This window comes from Colletes gigas, unplaced genomic scaffold (genome assembly GCF_013123115.1).
Source record: "Colletes gigas isolate AHSC1104 unplaced genomic scaffold, ASM1312311v1 Colletes_gigas_Sc00001, whole genome shotgun sequence".
Taxonomy (NCBI): Eukaryota; Metazoa; Arthropoda; class Insecta; order Hymenoptera; family Colletidae; genus Colletes; species Colletes gigas.
In genome coordinates, this window is record NW_025106630.1 from 4,671,532 (window position 1) to 4,696,616 (window position 25,085).

The following is a 25,085-nucleotide window of genomic DNA, read 5'->3' on the forward strand; positions in this document are numbered from 1 at the left end:
TTAACAAAAAATTAAAAAGTTATTAATGTGTCTTTGAAAGATATTTTTAATCGATAACATTTATGTAAACAAATCTGTATTGACCGTAGTACTTGAAGAATGCAATTCTAAATCTACTCGATGAACTGCTTCTGCTGATCAAAAATCAATATTTGATAACAATAAGCATTATGTAACAAATTAACAAATATAAATTTATCTCTTTAAATTTATAGCACAAGAAAAACATTATTAACACTGATTATCCCATGTTACATTGGTTAAAACACTGTTGCAAAACACCACAAGTCAATTAAATTTACGTTATAATAAATACATATCGTTTGAAAATATGATTAGGAAAATTTCTCGATCTTCGATATCTCGATGATCGATGGAAAGACTGCTTAGCGCGCCATCTACGAAACGGATTCTTTTTGGAAGAAAAGAGAGCAGCGCAAGCTATTTCCCCCGCTACGAGTAACACGACGAGATTCTCCGATGGTGTGAACGCAGGCTCGCTTGACAAATATCTCTGGATAATGCATATCTATAAAGTAGAGTAGACAAATTTTAAACTAAAGATTCACGGGACCCGAATTAAAAAAACATCGTAATGCGTGCCTCAAGTTCGTTTAATTACACAAAAGCCCTTTGCCGTTGGGTTTAAAGTAACAGCACTTTGATCGAGTCTTGGGTCGTTCGTTTAGTTTGGCAAGACGATCTTCTCTGTCCTGTTGATATGGCCGTCGTCGAGGAATTTGATTATTTATGCCGTCTATGCGCGACCAAAACGGGTATTCTAATGGGATTACCGATCTTCGAAGCCGGCGATCAGATGCGCAACATTGACAAGAAAATAGCCGCGTGCTTGCCAGTGCAGGTAAAATCGTGCGTAAAGATAGAGGTCCGATTTCACTGCAATCTTTAGAGCTCCGTCCTCACCCCCTCTTTGTAATTTAACTATAAATAGAGGAAGAAAATTGGTGCAAGGTTTCACGATCTTGTAACGATGATCAGGATGTATGTTGGTTTTAACTATAAACAGTTTATAAAAACACATCAGAGACTATGATGCCAGTTCATTGCCTTATTAAAAGAAAAATATTCGTATCATTAGTCGATTAATTATTTTCAGGTATCCATGAATGATCAACTACCAAAAGTAGTGTGTGAAGATTGTGCTTACAAATTGGACCAATTGTTTGATTTTCGTGAAAAATGTTTACATACTGAGGGGATGTTCATGGAAATGTTAAAAGAAATTGCTAAGGATGAAGTGGTTCGAATATCAAAGCATAATTTAGAAGAAGTAGAAGAAATGAGCAGAATTCAAAGGAATATAGATAGAATACAAAATAATATTGATGATGTACAAAATCATGTAACTCCTCAAGAGACAAGAGAAGCTAGTATACATACGATGCAAGTCATGGATGAAATGGATTTGGCAGGCGGCGAACAGGTTGTTACACAAGAAGAAATGGGACAACAAGATACTGGCATTGAGGTTACTGGTATCGACTGTTTAAGTGGTGATACCGTCAGAATGGTCGATGAACACATACGAGAAGTAAATGAATTGATAAAAACTTCTTTTTGGCTTGAATATACTTGCTTGAAATAATCTTTTACATACAAACTTACAGAAGTAATATATTTATAATTTTGCATTATAGGTTTCCAATCATCAAATAGCAGTTCATCTAGAGGGTGATATGACTGTGGTTGGAAATTTAACAGTAAGCGACCATTTGGGTCAGTTAGGAATAAATTATGTGACTTCTATAACTCCTGAAGATCAAAATCAAGAACAAATAGTACATTATTGCGACAATATAAAGTATGAATCGGTACCAATAAAAGAGGAATATCATAGATTGCAGGAGAGGTTAACAGCAGAAGGGCCAACAAATGTACTTGAAAATAATGTAAGTTGTCAAATTGGAACAAAATGTATTGATAATTTTACTAAAATATATTTTTGGAATGATGCAACATGAGCAATATAAATTTGTCTAATAAACTATTTCAATTTATAGGTACCACATGAGAATAGTGATATAGAAGAAACACATGTTGGTGAGAATGAAACTTCGACACATGCAACTCCTTCCCAAACAAATACTTTAGCATCCACAAGTCAAGTTACTACAGGAAGCACAGAAATATTAGTTGAATACACAAAAAGAGCGAAACATACATTGTTGGAATCGACGTTAAATAATCCTACCATTGATGAGACTGGATCACATTGGTATGTATGTCCGTTTTGTAATGAAGCAACATTAGGATCGAATAATATGATAGCACACTTTGAACAGTACTTTTGTTGCTGTTCTTGTGGTCTATATTATACGAGCGTAGACGCGTTAAATGTACATAAAGAAAGGTGCGATGTACATAAAAGTAAAACGATCTGTAAGGAAAAAGAACTTACTGAACCAGAATTAGCGCATTCGCAAAATGACGCGAACGCGGACGAACAAAAGAAACAGACAACAGTGAGACAAAAATGGACTCCAAAAGTTTGTACTCATTGTGGAAAACAATATAGGACAAATTATAAACTGCAAGAACATATGCGGAAACATACTGGCGAAAAACCTTTTCAGTGTGTGACCTGCGAGAAAGCATTTCGCAGTAAAATCGGACTTGCGCAGCACACCGCCACGCATACAGGGCAATTTGATTACAATTGTTCTACGTGCGGTAAAGGTTTCCAGTCTAAAAGCTATCTTGTTCTTCACCAAAGAGTACATTCGGACTTAAAACCATTTCCGTGCAACACTTGTGGGCAACACTTCAAAACGAAACAATCTTTATTGGATCACCAAAACAGACATCTTGGTGTCAAACCATATGCCTGTGAAGTTTGTGGCAGAGGTTTCATAACCAAAGGGCTCTGTAAAAGTCATCAAAAAATACATTCAGGCATGGATAATCGACAATATCCATGCGTGGTATGCAATAAAATGTTTGTTAGTAAAAGTTATCTTAACACGCACTTACGTATTCACACTGGCGAGAAACCGTATTTGTGTGAAGTTTGTGGTAAAGGGTTTTTAACGCGCGTCGATCTCAAAATTCATTCAACAATGCATACCGGAGAGAAAAGTTTTAAATGCGATATGTGTGGAAAAGTGTTCGCCAGAAGGGCTGCGTTGAGATGTCACAGAAGATTACATACAGGTGAACGACCGTACAGATGCGATATCTGCGGTAAAACGTTCACACAGTTTACACCAATGGCTATCCATAAGAGACTGCACACTGGAGAGCGACCGTATGAATGCGACTCGTGCGGCAAAACATTCGTATCAAGATCAACTATGATGTGTCACAAAAAAAAACACCATGCTACGCCAACTTTAAAAAAAGAAGAACCGCCAGCTCCTCGCCCGAAAGAGATAAAAAATGTTTTACCAGCCGAGATTGTGCTTCGAGATTCCCAGGAGGGAATTCAAATTACCGCAGATTGAAAAAAAAACATTGAAGTAATACAGACAATGCATGATAGAAGATAAAATATTGAGTCTGCATTTTATAAGAAGCGGCATTAGTCACCATGATGTATTCCTTTACTGTAGCATATATGTTAAAGCTGTATACAAAGAATATATTTTCGAGAATTCTTTGCAAGGGGTAAAGATATGTTTTCTAAAGCCACCTGTATATTTAGAGAAAAAAAAAAAATTAATTTAAGCAATCGTTTACATTATTTTATTTTATATTGGTATGAATATTCTACCAAAGTATGTTGGTACTTTTAAACTATCTACTTTTTCTATGTACAATCTGTATCGTTCTAGAAGAATACTTTGAAGATGAACAGTTGCTGTTAATTGAGCCACAAAATATATAATGTCAACTTAAGAATAAGTTATCAAAGTAATAATCATGTTATAAGCTTATCAGTCTGCATGTTACGTTACAGGAAATGGTTCTTTATTTATAATACTCGCAAAGGGAAAGTCACTAGTAAGTGGTTTCGATTTCGATACAAAATGGCGAATTTATTCCACGTAAACCACAGACACGATATTAGCCGGATAACTTTCGAGAAAAATTCATGAAATATTCGTCTAATATTGTATCTACGGTTTTTGTAGTTACGAACGTACCATCGATTTTACTGAAATTGACCCCTCGTACTATGGCCTTTTCTTTGTCTGTTTTCCTAATAATGTACATATACTAAAATGCTTAGTAATGTTTGTAAAAATTTTAATACATAATTAAAGTAGAAAGTGTAAGACTTTTAAATTCATAATCAATATTTTCGAAATCAATCGATCTATCATTTCAAAATCGAAATAAATCAATTAGTAACAGATATTTTAATGTATTTCTATAAAACGTAACATGATACCATTCATAAAGCAATATGAATCTTGTTTATTTAGAAACATATTTATATGTTGATCGAAATAAAGTATTCGTTTTATTATATAAACGTATGAAAATTTACACTGTATATTCTATGTGCATTAAAAATTGTTATAAACACTACTCGAAAATTAGAATATGCAGCTTTTACTATCTATAATATAAAATATGATTATCATAAGGAAAATGAAATATTTTCTTATTGATACTAGTAAAATATTAACATATTATTTAATAAATCAAAGGCTGATAGCTACTTTTATTGCAAGAAAATGCTATAGATAGAATCGTGATTATATCTTATTAATGACATAATTTTATAAACTTTTCAAAATATTAGAATTATAGACGATCGCCTTTAACACGACATATATTTCTGTGGCATCCCAGCGATTCTCTTTCAAATAAAACAGCTTTCAGCACTATACAAAGTAGAAATTGTGATATATATTGATAAAATGATTACATTATTTGTAAATTTGTGATGATTGTAATATTATTATTGACAAATCTTCTCGATAAAAAATATAAAAACTTTACAGTCACCTCCAGAGTTAAAATTTTATATACCCTATGCACATTATTAATATTTTTTTTATTTATTGATACCTTTTACCTAAAGAAATTTAAAGTAATGAAACACCTTTTTCTTGCATATTACTTAATCTAATTAACAATAAGGAAGATCCAAATTAGCGGAAAAAATGACCGATTTTTATTAAAAATTCTTTTTATTTCGAAACGGTATTAAATAATAATATTAATGACAAGAGCTGCTATATTGATAGTTGGCTTGAAATTGTCTTTTCGCAGCAAGAACATAATACAGGCGTTACGCGCATACGTCGGTATTTTAAAAAATGGACATAAACTTATTTTTTGTTTTTAACTACATTATTACACTGACCTGTTACGCAGCTAATACATATGCACACACGTGTGTCGCATAATGTGTATGTGTCTAGCGTGATAACAATTTCCATTATAATCGCTGTTCGTATTGCCCTACATCGTCCTACAATTGACAACAAATATTTAATCTATAATTTGACATTAACTACCTATGCAAGGCATCGATGACGATATATTTACTTCGTTACTTTTCCCTCTATGCTATAACTAGGGGGCCCCTAAAATTACAAAGATAGTGAGTAACGACTACACTGAATTTCACGATTACGTTTAACTTGTCGCAAATTATTTAAGCATACGTCGTGCGTTCCCCCATGAAGTTTGGTAAATACAAAATACATATAAAATTGTAAACGGCCGCGATAAAAAAGAGAAACTTATAGAAAAATGTAACAATGTAAGATACAAAATACGTCCATCGTTGTTTGACATCTGTGTAACCTCATCTTGATATAAATATTTGTAACTTGTTCTTTTTTTAACTTTTTTTTTTTAGAAATCACTTCCGTTACGCCCAGACTTTACTATATAAACATTATTTATAAGCGTGCAAATAGGGGCCCTCGCTAATTCGGTGGTCGATGGTGTTAACAAATTCTCTAATATTGGATTACATATGTATCTTACAAAGCACCACGATCTAAACCTACACAATACATATAGGGTGTCATTCACACGATATGAACTACAAGCAGAAAACTGGATGTGCAACTCTTGTACTTTGTTTCTCAACCGTTAGCTTACATATGTAAATAGAATTTTATTGTTCGTCGTACGGATAAATATCGACAATTGAGAACGAGTAACAATCTATCGAAAATGGAAATGAACGCAGTTTGCAATAATGAAATCAGTAAATATTTACATACAAGCTCATCATTGAACACCCTATATGTTTTGTCTAGTTGTCACTTACACGATAATAAGCAAACATACACTTTTGTCGAGATTTGATTTAAACAACGTAATATTATTTCAATAGAATCAATATATCATTATCAAGTCTGTATTTATTCGAATATCGTTCGATCACTGTTGCAGATATTTTTCTTCTTTGCCGAAGTTACGTTTAATAAAAGAGTACAGTTATTTAAAAATTTTCGTTCGTGAATATATTGATCCCAAAACTCATTTTTAACTTTCTATGTTTATATATAAACTTAGCATAGTCACAGCGATGTGTTTAAATTCATAGACAATAAAAACGACTACTTAGGAACGCAAAAATGATTCTTCGACAGTTAGGATTCTCGTAATTGCTAATAAATGTAATAAAACAAATTTCTACTAAAAAATAATGAACGATGTCGATTCGAGAAAATAAAAAAATACGCGCGGTCTCGGAATATAGATATTTGCCTGGTATAATTCTAAATACATCACCAAATTTCTAATCTTCTTTAAAATTTAATAAATTGCTATGAAAGTAATAGTTAATAAAAACTGTTAACAGATGTGACAAATTTTATTGACAGCACATGTATTTAGGCACACAATTTAATTTGTTTCTATTCACATGTAGATAAAAACAGAAAAACATAAAAGTCACTATTATCAATATATAATAATTATAGAAAGTAGAGTACAAATAAAACAAGAAAACCGAAGATAATTGTTAGAAAATATTATAGCCGAATTAAAAAGTAGGAAATATGATGATGTATTCAGAAATAACAGGCACAAGAAATAAAATATACTACCATATAAATTTTATTTTATTTACAATTTTAGTCGATCGATTAAAAACTATTTTTCGAACTTCTCACAGATCAACGAAACGATAACATTACATAGTCCAACATATACAAATAACAAAAAATCTAATTACGCGAACTTAAAATAAATTATAAATTATTTATTTGTAAAGTATAAAGAAAATTTCATGTATTAAACGATAAGAAAGGAACCAATGATTATCGGGAAAGTAGTTTTTTTTTCACTTCGCTCGTCACATTTCCGTGAAATAATATTCAGCTGTAAAACTTCACATTTACTGATACTGGGCTTGTAATAAAGCTATAAAGTCGAAAACTAGGAAACGTATTTAATAATATAAATCATATTTTGCCATTAAATAGCAATAGAATATAAAAATTACGTAGATCAAAATATTTTACACACTCACAGATTTGAGCACCTATGTTAAATTAAGAATTATTCTTTTTTTTTTTCTTTATAATTGTACAATTTCGCAACTGATGTTGTTTTTCCTTTTTTTTTTTTTTACATCGTTCTACTGTTTTAACATTTCTGAATGAGTAGTAACATAAAATTGCCACAAATATTAAATTATTCGTAATTGTAACAACGATGTAGTCCATCAGTCTTTCTCTCATTTCTATATCTGTCATGGTTCATTTCTTTATAATCATTATCATATGTATGCATACTTGTGTCTGTCGTGGTTTTGAAGCACTCATGAGACTAAAAAGCATGATATCTGAATATCGTTTATTTTCAAACAAGTACTTCTTTTATATTGTACATGAAATAAATCAATATTATAGAGTAAGAGGAAGGGAGCATGTTGGTCCTCTTTTGATATTAAATGTTGTATACACGGTCGTTTCTATTCAAACATTTTCACTTTTTAAGTTCTCATGGTGTAGAATTAATTTGTAAATTATACATAAAGATAGTGCGAAATATTGTAGTTCCTACGATTTACGAAGTTATTCCATCTTATTATCAACACTAAAGAATAGGTCATACTACTTTATACACTCTGAAGGGATGATTACCTACAGTCATAAAGTGCTTTTCTGGTTTCTTAATTTATATTACTGTTTAACAATTGGACGATTTGAATTATAAACATTTGGTTTAGAATCGTGTATCTTGTAAATTACACGCCTTTACTGAAATATCAAACACATTAACTTTAATTCTGAAAAAGGTGGCTAGACCACCCACAGACACTGGTGATAAAACATTTTTTCTCTTCTATTTTTTGAATCAGTACTTTCTCTTCCTCAATAATTTCTTCTAATTCCGCGTTAATCAATAACTCATGTAAAAGTTAACATAATCACCACTTGACATCACTTTATCAGAGTAAATTCTTCTAACAATGTGCCGTATGTAATTAAGCAATATCAGTGTACAGCGTTATAATTATCGCCTCTGTTATGTTTCTTAACAATCATTTTATTTTATTACAAATTATAATCATCTTTCATATTATTTGCACGCAATTAATTATATCAAATGTGTGGGTATTTTTTTTTTTTAGACAAAACTTCGGATAAAAATATGAACATCGAAATTAAATTTACAACAATTGAGTATACGACAAAACACAATTTCAAATTTATCGTATCCGGAAAAGTTGTTCTCATCAACAAAACATTTTCGCGCGGCAATGTAAGTTTTGTATATTTAACAGTACCAAATAAACTTGATTTTTATTTAATAAATTAATGTTGGAAATGAAATTTGAAATACAAATGAACTCATTTGCGCATATACCTACTATTATTGCTCTAAAACTACAGCACTGATAAACGGATCCAAAATGTTGATCATTGTGTACAACTTTTCTTCATCACAGGGTATAGTAAATTTAAGTATACCACCCTAAAACGAATCTAATTTATTTACTATACTTTAAATAAACTCGAGGATCAAAGTAATTGAAAACAAAGTTGAAATCAAACTATCAGAAAATATCAATGATATAATTTTTATATATCTTAAAAATTATTTCATGCTTCGTTTTTATAAATATTAGAATAATAATAATTTACTTACGATGCTACTTAAGCGTCTGTTTAAGGTGGCGCATGAGGCGACTGCCAACGTCGTGTACCTCAGGCCATTGTTTGAGCACAAACACTATGCTCAGTACAACAAACATAGTCGTTAATATGCGCACCCTGCACATGAAACAATGAGGCTTAGTACAACTGCAACAGAGATGCGAAAACAAAATGAAACAAATATTATAAGAAATTTAGTCAAAACAATTACAATTTATTTTAAGTAAATGTCTCTGTCTTTAATTTGTTTCCATTTCAGTATACAGAATGATCGATTACACCTAAAAATATACACGAATTAAATTGTACAACAAAATTTAATTGCATGTATATTTTATAGGTATATATTCGTTCACATTATGTATAATGAAGAAACCCCAAATTAAAAGCGAAAACATTTATTTGAAATAAACTATATTTATTTCGATTATATTCACTATAATATTTGTCTTGAATATGAAAAACAATGTATAAAGTTACACTTTTAACAAAATAAAACAATGATCGTGTAAAATTAAAATCTGATGGTAATGTACGCGATCAAGAATTATGAATGAAGATGCATGTGAAAACAAAAAATATAAGCGAGATGTCGCACAGATGTATAGAAAATTTAAGTTATTATTGATTAATGAATCTTATTATAAGTCACAAGTTACAAAATATAATCATTTCATAAGATTTTTATGGATACATTATTAATATTATTCGCTTTAATCCAACATCTTCTAATCTAACTGGAAAGAAAAAAATACTTTGAAATAAAAAATAACTATACCTGGTCCTAAGGAAAGGCATCATTATACCAGCACCTGTTGCAACAAGAAGTAGAATGACTTGCAACACCGTTAGTACTACATTTATGAGTTTTACAACCAATGCCCTTGCATTGCTATTATCTAAACCCTCCAGAGTGACATATTGTTGGTGCTGTTGTTGTTGGTGTTCCATCGTAGAAATTTTAGTCTGATAACTTTCCAACATTTCATGTATGTCCCTTAAGCGATCTTCACTTTGATATCGCACTTTCTCTTCCATATCCGTTATAGCTTGTTTCAAATTCTCTACTTCGTTTTGGTGCAGCTCTGTTAGATCATTAATTTGTTCCTCTAAACGCTCGCTTCTAAAACGTTCCTCTTGCAATGCATGGTTAAGAAATGTCACTTCTTGTTGCAAGGTCTACAATTGTTTAATAACGAGATTGAATCATCAAGCTGTAGAATCCCCTTGTCAGATTAAGTACCGTTCTTTTTTTACACTTTTAATATTATAAGGAACAAACCTTTAAGCTTTCTAATTTTTCTCTCATCCGATCCAGACTTTCTCTGTGTTCCTTTAATTCAGAGAAAATAGATTTCGAACTAAGTGTAGCATTGTTACTGTGACATGTATGCGCTTGCCGCCTACTACCAGGTCCACTTTCACTTGTAACACTAGAACACTCTGAGCCTTCTTCGGATGGAAATTTCATTCCTGCTGCACTATGAGTAGATCCTAAACTACATCCACCGGGAAGCGTGGCCGATCCGTGATGTGCCTTTTCATCTTCAACACTAGCGTTATCTCCATTACCTGCACGCGGTGTATCGTTTACATAAAAAGTCGAGCCATCTGCAGAGACACAGACGTCGCAAGTTAGAATGTTATCCAATACCAAATTATTCGCCATGTTAACAACTAATTTGTCTATTTAGGTCTTCGTACTGAAATATACCTGTCATCGTGTGTGACTAATGTATTATTGTAAATATGATTATTTATAATTTAAAAATGTTTCTTTGTGTATGCAACTACATAATCAATTGCAGAACATTGCAACAGAAATTCTTTTACCCATATAGTTTCTATTTTCGGAAGATATTACATTCTCGATTAAATGTAACTGTGTTTGGCAGATGTATTGGATAACTAATATCAAAGGAAGCAAATATTTAGTTTATGAAAGCTACTAAAAAGTACAGAGGCAAAATTAGTAAATAACACAGAACAATAATGAAAATATAAAGTTCATAATATGTAAACACAACATTCTATTATGAAAATTGTTTTATAAATTAATTGTGTCGAGTACAGGCAAAATTAATTTTTTATCGTTTAAAACGGAAAATAATAATAGTATTAGTATTGTAATTCAGACGACTAAATTCATGGGAAAGTTACAACATACATGGTACAAATGTTAAAAAGTAGGTTGTGTACAAACAGTGTAAGGTAAGGTATATATTATAGAGTATAGACGAAAACGGGTGACTATAGAAGAAAAATTGAGCCAAAATGTTACTTACTACTCTCAACTGCCATGACAGCACAAAACATTAAATGATATTTATCCTTCAATTATAGACAGAGTACAGATTAACATAAGATTTGAATATTATCTAAAGTGTATTTACATATACATATTTTGTAAATAAATAAAAATGTGCACGCTATTGCTTGTAAGATTAAAATTTATTAGCATAAAGCAATATGTACTTAGTGAGAGTGCTTTCCAAACATAAAATTTTAATTGTTATTTTTTATAATAAACTTTATTTGTAAGTCAAACAATAGAATGAAATTTAAATTAAACAATACCATGTTAATAAAAATTATAATAAAAATTACTCACGTGATAAGGTATTTATATTATCAGCACTGCCAAATTTGTTCTTTATTAAGTGTGCAAATTCTCTTGGTTTCGACATTACACTTCTGAAACATTTAAAAAAAAAAAAAAAACGGGGTTAATTAGAAACTCCAATCCGATAAATATATATTTTTTAAACTGAACAATTTATATAATAAATTTATAATTTATAATTACACTTATAAAATGAAAATGTACTACTAAAGAATATAATATAAACATCTATAAGGTACACAAGAATTTCTAGTTTATTTACATCACGACTTTAATGGATACTGTGTATGTCTATTTTGTGAAACAGTAATTCTTAAAAGCACATCTACAATAATGCATGTAACATGAGGGAAGCATTAAGTATGTTACTTCAAAATCTATTTTCAAATGAACACTCACCCTGAAAAACCAGTAATGCCATCCCTGATATTGCCACCCACATTTCTGGAAGTGAGTCTTAAATTAGCTGAAGATATTCTCTATGCTCAGAAGAATAAAAGATGAATTAAAGAAAAAATAAATAACAAAACAAAGATTTTTACTGCTTTAATAATTGATGAATTAATGATACTATTAACTAGCACTAAACTAAAAATCGCTTTAAAATGCTTATCACGATTTATTAGCACTCTACTAATCTAATATTCAAATAATAATATTACGAACTAAAATTACTACCAGTTTACTTCTAAAACACCATACTTCATTTTTAGGCATATATTAACATTTCTCTGAGATACAGCAGGCTCCCCCTATTGTTTATAACCATTATTTTTTTCAACAAATATTCAAACCAAAACGGAATAATGTAAGTAAAACACTCATGCACAGAAATTTGAATTTAAAATTATATTCTTCATTCTATACCGTTTTAATCAAATGTAAAAACGTAAAAACGTTCAATTGTAGAGGGAGTGAAAATAAAAGACATAAGATGCGAGTGGGTCGATTTTTTTAAAAACAATTTATGCATTTCATAATTTTTATTTTCTGTATTTCTTTAAGTTTAAAATTTTTATTTTAGTACATGCAACACACAACATTGATAACACATTATAAAAGAGTAAGAAAGTTTGGAAAAAAATAAAAACATTAAATCAAACATCTCACAAATATTGCAATTGTTGAAAAATTTAGAAAAAGTAATATAAACTTTATAAATTACATTTATATATGAATTGCACACTGGAGTTTAGTAAATATCCTGCACAGAAAGACGTTTAAAAGACATTGCATCAACTATAATGTTGATATCATAAACATTTTTATTGGGAGAAGTAAGAACCCAAATATTACTCTTTATGAAAAATATGAATACGAAAAAATAGACTAGCATATACTGGACCCAATTGCGGCATTCTAGGGTTAACACAGAACAAGGCAGAACACAAATAGTGATGCTTTTATATATTACTATTACATGAGAGTAGCAAACACACTAATAAATTAAACATAAATGTACTGTTATAAACATATCCTTTACTTAGTACTTAATTAATTTAGTTAAACAACTGTACATACTACTGAGAAAACAATACTACACTTACTTAAGCCCTTGTCCCATATCGCGAAGCACTTCTCGAGGTTGTCTGTGACTTGCAGGTGCGCCATTTAGCTCGTAATATTTTAATTTTTTTGTATAACTTTCCAATTTTTTTTGTAGTTGAGAAATACTGTGCGCTGATTTTTGATTTTTTTTCTCAAATACTGCCTTTATTCTAGTAAGCTGCTGCTTGTCTGCATTAGCAGCCAACTTTAAATATTCATTAACATTTTCTGAAGCAAAAATACACTGTTCAATTTTTTATTCATATTTTTCAGGCATATATAATGGTTGCATGTCACAATTATTTTGAATTACAAATCTGTTTTCATAATTCAAAAAATAATTTGAATGCTCCATTTAATAGCGGGCAGTAACACCATAATAATTATCTATTAATTTCTGATAATTACCATCACGTGTGGTTTGTTCTATTCTTATAAGTTCCCGTGTTTTAGCTATTTTACTCTGAATATGTTCGATAGCTTGACAAACACGAGCAGAACTTGAATCAACATCATCGGTTATTAACTCAGAGGAGCCATTTGATAGGAACGATTGTGTTGCATGATATTGTTCCTGCAAAAGAATATTTAATTTTATAGTAGAATACATGTTACGACACTTACCTGACACATAGTACACGTAATATTGAATAATGTAACACAAATCACTACTAACAAAACACATTTCTTCGTGTGCAAACTGGATAACGCTTACTTTATGACTAGACTCTGAATACTTAAAAGATTGAAATGTTCAGCTTCAATGCCATTTAGAACATTATGTAAATAACTACTTCATTTCTTAACCTATAACCCTGATTATACAGTTATGGTTGATGACCTTGCAATACTGTATAATTGTCACTATGTGTACAATACCATCCCATTACATAAACAACTTTGCATAAAGATGTATAATTATATTTACTGTTGCGATAGATATTTAAAAGGATTATGTCAAGATATCAAACAATTACTTTAAAACTTTAAATTATAAAAATATTTTTATTATTAAAACCATATTAAACTTATACAAAATTATTAGAGTTTAAAAATCACATTATTTAAAATCAACAAAATTATTACAATAAATACTATAATGAATAGCTTCCAAGTTCCTAAAAATTGAATGTACATTATAATAAGTTACGTACTCCTTCATCATCAGTTGGTGGGTGAATATTTGGCACAAACTCTTCTGGTTCGGCAGTGATTAAATTGGTATTTGGTTCATCCATAGCATCTCCTACTCGAATCACAGTTCCTGGTGACTTTTGCCTACTACCTTTCATGCTGATAGTACCTCCACCACCACTACTTCCACTGCCAGTACTACCCTCCCCTGTTTGGGAACTGCGAAGTCAAATTTAATTTTGTACTGTTCTTCTTTCATTTACTTTATAGCTTTAGCTTAACAATTTTTTTGTTTAGCAACTTAATTTTCATATTTGCAAGAACGAAATTATTGTATATCATATCATTAGGTACATGGTACCAAAGCACAAGCTTCTGAATTTTTCAGTTTCATGTAAAATACTATAAAAAAATAAAGTTGTTTAATTGTAATCTATGCAAACATATATATTAACAGGACACGTTTAGAATAAATTGAATCTTACAGTGGAGCATTACGTGCTTTCGGCGTACGATCCAAACTAGCTGGTATTTGTTGAGGCAAAGTAGTCACCGTATTTCCTCTGTTGGGTGATGTACTGCGCGAACTATTTTTACTTGAAACAGTCACCATCAAATTAGCCATTCCCTTTTTCTGAAAAATTTGTTATCTAACAACTTAATTATTACAACATTTATACTAAATCTATGAATTTATACATACAATGAGATTGTGTAAATATGTGACAGGATGTATTACAATGAGTACTACACCCAAAAAAGAAGCAATTATATATTTATTTATACACGTATAAAACAAATCAGAAATATGAAATAACATTTCATAAAAAATGTATTTTATGTTATTGATATATTTTTCAATTTAACATTACATCTTTCTTAGTACCACTCATTGTAGGACACCTTACATGTATGGATATTATAACTGTTATTATATTGAGAACTTCTAAGTATGTTACAAAGTATAATATATGAAAAAAAAAAATAACATTATATTATTTCCTTATGAGAAGTATTTGTAAATTAATAATCATTTGCAATATAACTTCCTTTAAACTGTGTATCACACTATTAATTTATATGATATCATTATCATGTACATGAATGTATTGTATATTTTTTATTATATATTGTCATATCTAGAAGAACATTTTTCATTAAAAATTATCAAAATGAGACATAAATGTCAATTCATATCAGACTCAATTATATAAAATAAACACATAAAATTCATCAACAAAATAATTTATGAATTAATATGATGTAAGCTAATACAGGATTTAGGTTCATTCGCATATCTTATTTGATTAAAGATATATATTTATATGACAAAAGGAATAAACTGTAAAATAAATAATTGTATTCCACTTGTATTCTGTTTACCTATTTTAAGTTACAATTTTCTCTAAGTGTGATATTATCCAATTTAAACTTTGTGTATATATATATATATATATATATGGATTATACCTGTCCAAAAATAGTATATAGGATATTTGGGTTAAAATTACTGTTATTACATTCTTTAGAACAAAATATATTTTATAATAGCGATTAGATTATGAACTAATTAATATTTATTAGCGTTATTTTTATAATTATAATTGTGAAAATTAGTATTAAAAAAATCACATTTTTTCGAACGAAATAATGAATAAATCACCGAATTAAAAAATGTGCTGCTCTATAAAAGAACTTCTGAAAGAGACTGTGAGACAGTTCTTTCACATTCTATCACCTTTAACCCAATCCTTGAACTGATGAATCACTCTTATCATCATAATTAGACTATCGACATTACTTCTTAACTGTGACCAACATGTTACGCGGAAAAAAACACGAGTAATGTACAATAATAAAAAGCTAAAAAATTGTTCTTATTTGTATTTGAAAAATAATTCAAAATCGTAATTACATACATAAGTAAATAACGTAAGTACAAAATACGATCAATATATCGAAATTTATAATAAACAAAAACATTACATCAGCAAGCATACAAAATGAAATATTTAATTTATTATTTATTTTATATGAATCAAACATAATACAATAACTTGGTTTTTAAACTTGTTTTGCTTCCTTTATTTTGTTAGATAATATTTTTCTCGTAGTATATAGCAACTCTAAGAAAATAATAAATATAAATATATAGCACGCAAGAAAATGTTGTGTACAAGCTTTTGAAATGCATGACACAAATTTCGCTATACCACGCTTCTGATGTAAATTAACTATTTGTATTGCGAATAACAATACTATTTTGTTCGGTTATAAAAACATGTATAACATAAATAGTCCTTGAAAAACAATCTATATTAAACCGCTAAATTTTGTCGGGAAATCACGTATTCGCGGTAAAAAAAAAATATAACAGTAATGCGGAAATTTAAAATACACATCTATAGATATCGGGTGGAAATTGACAAAGTACAGCAACCTGTGATATTACGTTACTATCGGGGTTCATTTACGCTCGTACGATACCACTTGGAATTGTGTAGGCTTAAAAGAGATATAGGAGGTGATTGTCCCACCCCTTTCATACTGATATTGTGAAATAGGGTACGATCGTCGAATAAAAACAAACGACCTGTCAAAATTCGGCGATGGTTTTGACACTCGATTTATAGAAATGTTTGCGACTTACCCTTTTTACCGCCATATAAACGTAGCTCGTGGTTGAAGCATGTTTTGTTCGACGTAATGTCACACGAATACACAAAGAGGGTCCTTTGCTCAGTACGTTTTCTCTGTCGTGTCTGGTCAATCAAAGGATCGCCGTCGTTATCGTTTTTCACGGGCGTGTCATCGCTCACTGTTCGACATCGTTGCACTGGCGAATGCAATGCTAATAAATAGAATACACTGTGTCGTTCCCAAGCACTTGATCGATGATAAACTCATTCAGAAACACTACGAAATCCGCACACAATGCGACACATTCGGCGAAACCGCTTCGTTACTTCACAACTCGACAGTGGAATACGCCAAACGGGGCATAGAGCAACGAACGCAGAGGAGGGGGTAAACACAACCGATATAACCACTGCACCGACTGATCTTCCGATTCCTAGGGATATTTCCTAGGAACGTATGATTCGTCGATAACGCATTCCCGTATCTATCGCACACGGACCTGGGTACATTTTGAAACAAAAGCATTTAAAATGTTGCACTAAACAATAAATGCCAAAGCAATTGGAAATAAAATAGTACTTCGAATATGGCATGAGTAATTAAGAAATGAAAATATGTAGAAATTTATTTTAGAGATCCAAACTTCTTTTTTTTAAATTAGAATATTATTTGTATAAGGCATTCACATTCGAACTATATATTGTGTACTAAACTCGTTACATGACATTTTCTATTTTATGTTTGTATCTATATTTCTTCATGGATGTTTACTGAATGCGTATATTTAGAAAACGTATTTTTCTAAGATAAACAAAAGTGCTTTGTTTGATACCACAGTACAATTAGATATCACTACTTTCAAGTAGTATACGTTTTATATGGGTATCAGGTGATTTCATTTAGCGATAATGTGCGAGTCGTATTTAATACGGAATTGTGTTCTTTTAGTGGTCTGCCTGGTCAAGAAACTTTCTTGGCAGCATTTCTCGGCTTACGTCAAAAACACACGAGAACGTTAGAACACTTGTTACTACGTATCGAATACGATCCTGTCCTTGCAAATTACTGCGTGCTCGGACATCTTCTGCTACCTTCGGACTAAATGAACACTGCGCAGGGAACGAACGCATTCGACCAGTATCCAAGATTTATTTTTCATTCGAGCGTTTAATTTTGAAATACATGCATGCAAACGATTAAATGCAAACCTTCGTTACCGTTCACACGCGTTTCACGTTGCGATGAAGCATTTGCAATGAGAAATTAAATACATGGGTGCAAAAGTACCAAAAATTTCCATCGAATTTGTTCACTGTTCGTCGCACACCTTTTTAAGCTTGTCGAGGAGCGAATTGCCAAAAGAATTTCTATATTGAGGACTGACAAGGTCCAATAAACTGTAAGGCGTTTCGAAATGTTCGTTCCCCGTGTTCGACGTATCGTCGTGCTGATTGCCGACGACAGAAAATCCAGCACTCGACAATTTTATGCAAAACTTTAAGCCCTCCAACGTGGTCAGATTCAGATAGATAAGCTGGTTGGTACTCCTTAACGTCTCCGATACTTTTATGTCGGTTACATGTTGCTTCACGTCATCGATGACAGCTTGCGCTTCGTGCTTCCACTGTTCTTCGTCCAGCACTTTATCCTTCTCTTCCTTCATTCTTTCGTCTTGGCAGCGTCAATGAGCAACTTTTCATCGATGCATGTAATATTTCAGAGGGAATTGGCAACGACACAGATCTCTCGTTCCGTCAACGCAACGTTGTTCACGTTATACAGTTCTCGTGTATGCTTCTACGTGCAGACGCAGCACGTGGACAGGTTAGATTCAGGGTCAAAGACCAAGATCAAACAATTATGTAATTGCCCGACGAAGTGTTTGTTTCTAAGGAGTACACAATATCGCTGTTTGGTGACGGCAGTGGCTATAATTTGTGGTCAGTTTAGTCCTTGACATTGCGCCGTTATAAATTACGTTGCACTCTCATTCCCACGTACTCACCAGTACATGTGCACCGAACGCACCCCGCGTACTGACTGTTAATCGAGTCCGCGGCGCGGCGGGCTACGCGCAGCTTCTCGGCGCACGCGACGCCATCTGCGAGGATTTTGCGGCACCAAGTTTGCCGCAACGTTGAACCAATAAACGGGAAAACTTATTTATGCCGCCAAGAAAGTAAACTATTAATTCAATAATGATTTCGATAATCCTTCAACTTATTTTTAAGGTCGTTACGTAAAACTTGGTATTTGTCCGTTTACATCCGCGTCCAACTTAAGAACAATACGTGGCACGTTATTGGTTACGTAAATTTCACTTTGAAATTTGTAAATTTTTGTTCTATTCCTGGCGACGCAAACTAGATACATGCATTGCTACATTATTCAACGCATTTCTGTTCAATACTTCAACGTCCGATTCGTGTGCATCGTAAATGAAAAGAACTCGTTATTCGTTGGTATCGGTGCGTAAAAGATAACCGAGCATACTGTGATTAATAAACAACCTTTTCACGATTGAATCTGGTATATCAGTCGTATAATAAGAATGGATGGTTCACGCGTACAATATTTTTAAATCTCTTTTACAACTCAGATTGTGGTTTCAAGGGCACGAGTTCTAGTTTATGCGTCTCGAAACAGTGACTCTGAAGCGTGTCTGTTAGACAGCGGAATTCTCGAGGAATGCAAACATTCGAGCTTTAGTTTATAAGAGTTTAATCTGTCATTCATTAAAATTCAAAACGGACTTTTCAAACGATCCTCGTACGTAGCCTTCTGCAGTGGATTGCACGTGTCATCCCGTTGTGCCCTCCAATAGAATTAAAATCGAAAGTTCGATCGAGCGCCAATTCATGCCTTTGATTCCTCGTGAATTCGCGCAGCTGCTCGTGAGCTTTCAATGACGATCGACTCGATATCGAGACGACTGACAAGAGAACCTGAACGGGGTTGCGACAGCTGTCTCAGCCAGGTAGAGATGAAGACGGGCCAAGCTGAAACTGGGAGATGTGGGATCAGCTACCGGAGCTGATATTGACGCAGATATTCGGTCACCTCGGTCGTGGGGATCGTGCCAGCGTTGCACAAGTTTGCCAGTCATGGAATCGTGCACTATCGTCGCCGATTCTTTGGCGTTCCGTAACAATTCTCATTGATTGCGATCTACGGGGTGACTTTCCATTGGCGGGAGACTTAGCTGTACGTAGACGATACATAAAACGTCGAAAGTTTCTCCGATTCTCGATCACAAATTTGATTTAGTATTTAATTTTAAGCGTGTTTTCCATTCTTCTAAGGTTAATTTTCGCCCCACCGTCCCTTTAAACACTTTCACTACGAGACATTCACGTCCCATTACTGAAATAGTTCTGTAAAATTTCTTAGTTGTGTCCATCGTCGAAGGAACACGTTGCAGGACTTTTCTAATATACTTATCACGCGTTTGACGTTTTTCTAATCTTAAACAGAATCCCTTAGCCTTTGAACACGAATTATATTAATTTTTTTTTTTAATAAATCTGTGTGAAAAATTTTAAGAAATCTGTACCTTTGTACTCGACGATTACCAAACTGTGTTCGAATCCATTGGTTTAGGCAAAGTATGGACAGCATATGCGTAGCCTGGAACTCGCCTGGTCACGGCCGTATATTTTGCCAAGGGAAGCACGTATTACTCGTAACATTCAGGCCGAAGCTGGTGCCGATTTCCTTACGGTCGTGCGAGCCATGAACGTTCAATTGAGGAAGCTAATACTCACCGACTGGATCTTCAGCTGCAAATGGGGGAACAGAGACAAATTGCTGTATGCTCTTGCGAACTTCTTAGGGTAATTGAGTGTCCTCATTCTTAAAGGTGTTGAAACGAACTGCTCATCTGTGGCACGATACAATTACGAATGAATCAGATCGAGATACATCGTCAGATTTGATTCAATAATATTTTTCTGTAATCGACACGTCGAGCCAGGCCAACTCGATAAGATAAGTACTGAAAAATCTTCGCGCGATACCTTTCGATGAAATTATTTCAACGCAATCGATATTTACCGTGAATTTAACGCGTCAATAACATAACCATCGGTTCGCGATATTAATGTTATTCATGGTCGTCGATAATAACGAAAACAAACTAATTATTTCACGAACGTAGTCGACGAACGATGTTTACGTATTCGTCGACATAAACGTTTTATTTAATAATGATTTCTGTTCCTAATTTCTTTTAATAACGGAAGATCATATTCAATTCTTAAGACGGATTCCCCGACGTACGAGTCAAGATGTTTTAAAGTCACTGATGGTCGCAATTGTCCGTCTAATTTCCTGAGTTAATGGAACGTAACTCTTCATTTAGCCCGATTGCTATTTTTACTGTGTTCGCCAGGAAGTGTCCGAAATTTCTTAACATGTCGCTCGATTGTTCGCGATAACCAGTCTAAATCGAAAGTCTCTCGACTTTTGTTCGTAAGCGCGTGCACTTACAAGAGGTCAAGGTATTAACGAGACGTTGTACAGAAGAATCCGTAAGAATCTCTGTGGCAGCCCAATACGTAATTCTATCGTGTTGTTTAAACGCTTTAACTTCTTCTTACACGATTATCGTCCACGTAATCGATACGTTTACGTAGCTGTCAGCACAACTTGGAAACGTTGAGTTTGTTGAACGCGAATCTCGGCGTGAGCGACGTGTTGCGGCTTCTAGCTAGCACTTCCAAAGGTTGCAGCGAACATTTGGCATACTTGGACCTCCGCGGAGCGTTCCGTGAATGGCAGACTCCACACAGTAACTCGAGGTACCAGGAACAATTTTTACCAACCCGTTGCCTCGCAATTCTTTTTAATAGCCACTCGAATCGGAGTTAAACAGAAAGAATTGTTCCAACGCGTTTTGACCCACCTTATCTGGGATATTACACAACAGTTATCTCCAAAGAACTCGATAATTTTCCTAAGATCAAGATGCAAAACAGATGACTATTACAGTCGCATGAGTTCGCTAAATTATATGCACGTATTGTGCACGTAATTATATGCAGAGGCTGAACACGACAAGAAAACAGGATGCTGCTAGTGCGTCATTAATGTGACTCGTATCCGTACCATTTGGACCGTAATCTACTCTATGAGTGTGATTCATTATTGCAAGGCAACGGGTTCGTTACACAGCTCGCGTCGATGAATCGAGTCGAGTCTTCCTTTCGCGAAACGAATCTTTTAGGTATCTGCGTCTGCTCGGTCGGTTTCGAGCGTTGACCATCCTCAGACTCGATTACCCGGCCCTGTCGGACCAGACCCTGAACGCTTTGGCGAACGCGGCCCCGAAGCTGCTGAAAACTTTGCACGTATCCGTACGGGACTCTGATTCGAGACAACACACGATCGCGGACAGCGCTTGGCACAATCTGGTCACGGTTTGCCCCGATCTCACCGTCTCCTACACCATAGGTACAATATAACACAGAGCTACGTAAATTTTCGCGACACCATCTCATTAATAGCCCGTACATTCGATTCTATACCGCATTTAGCTTTTTAAGTTTGATTTCCAGTTAACATCTCCCATTACGAAGATATGTGCTACTTGCTGTTGCCCAGCGTGCCGTTGGCTAGGTTTCAAATGTTCAGCGGCCATGTGTGGGACCAGAGCAGATCTCGTAACTTTAGAAGCACCGTCGGGCTGCTTATCGACCATTACACCAACACGCTAGGTATAAATGAATTCTTGCAAATTTTACTGCTCTAGCGAGGCTAGATGATATCGTACAAATTATGAAAATACGGACTACCACTGTGAAACTAGCTGTCTATCATTTCAACTCTTAGACTCTGAAATTTAAATGTTTCTTTTTCTATTCTGATCTTAGTCGCTAATTGCAAGCGTGGTTTCGCTTGTTTATCCAGTGATTGAGTTACCAAGTTAAGTGGTTGAGTGTTCGTCGCTTGGCAGACGAGAAAGATGCAAATTGCTCGATTGTCTTTTCTAATTCTCAATCCGCTGGAAACGAACGTTTTCTGACCGCTAAACGCGATTACGAATGTCTAACGTATGCGTATGTGTCACTGTAGCGGAAGTGATGCTACAACTGAGAAACAATCGTGAACAGCTCGACGATTTACTCATCGCCATGCTCGTGCGTTGCAAACACTTAACAAGATTACAGTACGATGGCATAATAAGGAGTCTCGACACGTTAAGGGACATCTGTCAGCTACAAGCCGAGAGCAAAACTTGTAAGTAGAATAGTGCACGTCGACCTGAAAGCTAGAGATCTATTACGCGAACGAAATCGATCGTACCTTCGTGACCATTTTCACGTTTCCTATGTCCATCGTAAACTTCTGAACGCTTCTAACAACATTCCCCGATTAATTATTTACGATACACTTTTTCCAAGAAAAAGAAACATGTATACGTCCCTGTTAAAGACTATAACATTCACCACAGGTTTTCGTACGATCCACGTGAAGCCACGGAACGTAAACGCCCGCAATCGTGCCGTGTTGAACGACATTAATTACCACTACGATCACAAAATGATGGATCAAGGTGTGGATTTTCGTATCGAGGATCCAGCCTCGGTTCTAGTGTTCTACTGAAGTCCTTGATCCTCCCCGGTACCTGTCCCACTCGCGTCTCTCGATACTAAGCCCCCCACAAAAATAAAACAATACCTACTCTCCATCTTGGTAAGACTGTTTTTCTTTTTTCATTTTTTTTCTTTTTTTTCTAATTGTACACGTTTATTTTTGTAACTTAGAACGTTTATCGTTTGTTAAATATTTTATACGACACGAAACCAAGTTCGTTTTTTTGAACGAATCGTCATTCGAGCGCCGAGCTATGAGTTATGTTACGATATACGAACGAGACAATAAATTCACAGTATTGATGAACTATAGCAGTTTTTTATTCGCTAGAAAACTCGTAGGGTTTTTCTAATAATAAAAGAAAAACGCAGCGATGGTTCGCGGGAATACCTAAAGCCTTGAACGATGATACAAAAGTAGCGACGATTAATACCATCTCTGCGTTTCTGCGCAACGGGACACGATAAAAATTGCCAGTTAATTCGACGAGTATTTAAGTTGCGAACGATTATCGCAGTGAACGTTACGCGTGTACAAAAAGTATAAAAAATCGTGTATAAAAAAATAGAAATCTAAGCTAGCGTTGGATTTATCACATCGTACACAAGTATTGTTTTAACTGGTAATAAATCACCAACTTCGTTCCAATTGCGTTTACGGTTGTCTAATATCCGATCAGGAATTTTTCTTTATCGCCTGAAAATCGACGAAGAAGATACGTTCGTCCAGAAATCGCTATAAAATTGCGTCTCGTGGAACGCTGAAAAATACTTCCTATAACTAAATTTACAACGGTTTGTTGTATGCGAATACTAGTATCGAGGACGGCTTTGTAATCGCAGCGTTTGCGAGTATAAAAATTCTGCGAGCTTAAAAACCTTATTGATACGGTCAGCGAGGATAAATTGGTAAAAAAATAGTAACAAAGACCCGTCCCTCCGCCACGGTGGGTGGTCAACAACGTGTCGTTTATAAACACAGGGATATAATAAAGACACGCTGGCTGTTAAAAAATTGTTACAGGAATTGAACCGTTCAAGTTATTTTGAAAATATTACTCTCCTCAGCATTCGTACAATTTCTAATCTCGCTTTTCCTATTTCATACGAAAACATATTCGTACGTTATTTATTATCACGCGCACATTACTTAACACGTTCGCTGTCGCGTTTGATCCACGGTTTTTTATTTACGTGCAAATAAAATCTATCAAATAGGCCGACTGAACATTCTGTGTAATATGTTGCACGTAATGTGACACGGGTCTATAGTTCATACTTCATTTGCTCGTGTAGACTTAAAATAGACAATCATCGCTGTCATGCATACGTGACGTTGGTCTATCATGAGAATCGGAGCATCACGTGCATATAGGGTGTTCGGCGTAGGTATTCGAAATTTTGAGGCACGATTCTCCGTGCCAAAATAAAATGAAAATTCGTGTGCAACGAAGACACGTTTTACGCGCATTTTCTTTAATTCTAATTTATTAATTTCGTATTTTTTTT

General features: G+C 33.6%; 4 protein-coding genes across 18 annotated transcripts; 2 read left to right on the forward strand and 2 right to left on the reverse strand.

Annotated features, from left to right (window-relative positions):
* The first annotated feature begins 316 nt into the window (after window positions 1-316).
* LOC122397221 (zinc finger protein 260-like) lies at window positions 317-4,148 on the forward strand. Of its 3 annotated transcripts, XM_043396254.1 has the most exons (5): window positions 317-862; window positions 1,118-1,292; window positions 1,392-1,552; window positions 1,659-1,910; window positions 2,022-4,148. In XM_043396254.1, the coding sequence occupies exons 1-5, from the start codon at window positions 722-724 to the stop codon at window positions 3,459-3,461; spliced, it is 2,169 nt and encodes a 722-aa protein (XP_043252189.1). In that variant the 5' UTR covers window positions 317-721; the 3' UTR covers window positions 3,462-4,148. The 3 variants fall into 3 exon arrangements, with proteins under 3 accessions (XP_043252189.1, XP_043252179.1, XP_043252199.1); XM_043396244.1 differs by having other exon boundaries at window positions 1,118-1,552; XM_043396264.1 differs by lacking the exon at window positions 317-862 and adding an exon at window positions 937-1,002 and having other exon boundaries at window positions 1,118-1,552.
* LOC122397235 (transmembrane and coiled-coil domains protein 2) lies at window positions 723-23,181 on the reverse strand. 13 transcript variants are annotated; one of them, XM_043396309.1, is made up of 12 exons: window positions 22,903-23,181; window positions 16,994-17,482; window positions 14,829-14,977; window positions 14,364-14,562; window positions 13,618-13,783; window positions 13,209-13,437; window positions 12,061-12,117; window positions 11,650-11,732; window positions 10,321-10,649; window positions 9,817-10,217; window positions 9,031-9,185; window positions 5,109-8,856 (listed from the first exon to the last, which is right to left on the reverse strand). In XM_043396309.1, exons 2-11 carry the CDS (start codon window positions 17,006-17,008, stop codon window positions 9,035-9,037), a joined length of 1,779 nt encoding a protein of 592 aa, XP_043252244.1. In that variant the 5' UTR covers window positions 17,009-17,482; window positions 22,903-23,181; the 3' UTR covers window positions 5,109-8,856; window positions 9,031-9,034. The 13 variants fall into 13 exon arrangements, with proteins under 13 accessions (XP_043252218.1, XP_043252244.1, XP_043252282.1 ...); XM_043396347.1 differs by lacking the exon at window positions 22,903-23,181 and adding an exon at window positions 11,324-11,332 and having other exon boundaries at window positions 12,061-12,105; window positions 16,994-17,634; XM_043396283.1 differs by lacking the exons at window positions 5,109-8,856; window positions 16,994-17,482; window positions 22,903-23,181 and adding exons at window positions 723-942; window positions 20,537-20,715 and having other exon boundaries at window positions 14,829-14,939.
* LOC122397331 (GSK3-beta interaction protein) lies at window positions 16,994-18,658 on the reverse strand. Its single transcript, XM_043396453.1, has one exon. The coding sequence runs from the start codon at window positions 18,644-18,646 to the stop codon at window positions 18,293-18,295; it is 354 nt and encodes a 117-aa protein (XP_043252388.1). The 5' UTR covers window positions 18,647-18,658; the 3' UTR covers window positions 16,994-18,292.
* On the forward strand, window positions 19,536-23,588 carry LOC122397293 (F-box only protein 39-like). Its single transcript, XM_043396409.1, has 7 exons — window positions 19,536-20,187; window positions 20,584-20,816; window positions 21,618-21,782; window positions 22,208-22,434; window positions 22,539-22,697; window positions 23,056-23,220; window positions 23,435-23,588. Exons 1-7 carry the CDS (start codon window positions 19,996-19,998, stop codon window positions 23,584-23,586), a joined length of 1,293 nt encoding a protein of 430 aa, XP_043252344.1. The 5' UTR covers window positions 19,536-19,995; the 3' UTR covers window positions 23,587-23,588.
* Window positions 23,589-25,085: the final 1,497 nt, after the last annotated feature.

Coding starts and splice junctions, on each gene's coding strand:
- LOC122397221 (XM_043396244.1), top strand. CDS start 722: ATGGCCGTCGTCGAGGAATTTGATTATTTATGCCGTCTATGCGCGACC. Junction 1,553..1,658: donor TCGATGAACACATACGAGAA/GTAAATGAATTG, acceptor TTTGCATTATAG/GTTTCCAATCATCAAATAGC. Junction 1,911..2,021: donor CAAATGTACTTGAAAATAAT/GTAAGTTGTCAA, acceptor TTCAATTTATAG/GTACCACATGAGAATAGTGA.
- LOC122397331 (XM_043396453.1), bottom strand. CDS start 18,646: ATGAAGGAAGAGAAGGATAAAGTGCTGGACGAAGAACAGTGGAAGCAC.
- LOC122397293 (XM_043396409.1), top strand. CDS start 19,996: ATGTGGGATCAGCTACCGGAGCTGATATTGACGCAGATATTCGGTCAC. Junction 20,817..21,617: donor GCTCTTGCGAACTTCTTAGG/GTAATTGAGTGT, acceptor ACGTTTACGTAG/CTGTCAGCACAACTTGGAAA. Junction 22,698..23,055: donor CCATTACACCAACACGCTAG/GTATAAATGAAT, acceptor GTGTCACTGTAG/CGGAAGTGATGCTACAACTG.
- LOC122397235 (XM_043396283.1), bottom strand. CDS start 20,601: ATGCTGTCCATACTTTGCCTAAACCAATGGATTCGAACACAGTTTGGT. Junction 14,940..20,536: donor GGTAATCGTCGAGTACAAAG/GTACAGATTTCT, acceptor GACTGTTTCAAG/TAAAAATAGTTCGCGCAGTA. Junction 9,186..9,816: donor ATGCCTTTCCTTAGGACCAG/GTATAGTTATTT, acceptor TCTCTGTTGCAG/TTGTACTAAGCCTCATTGTT.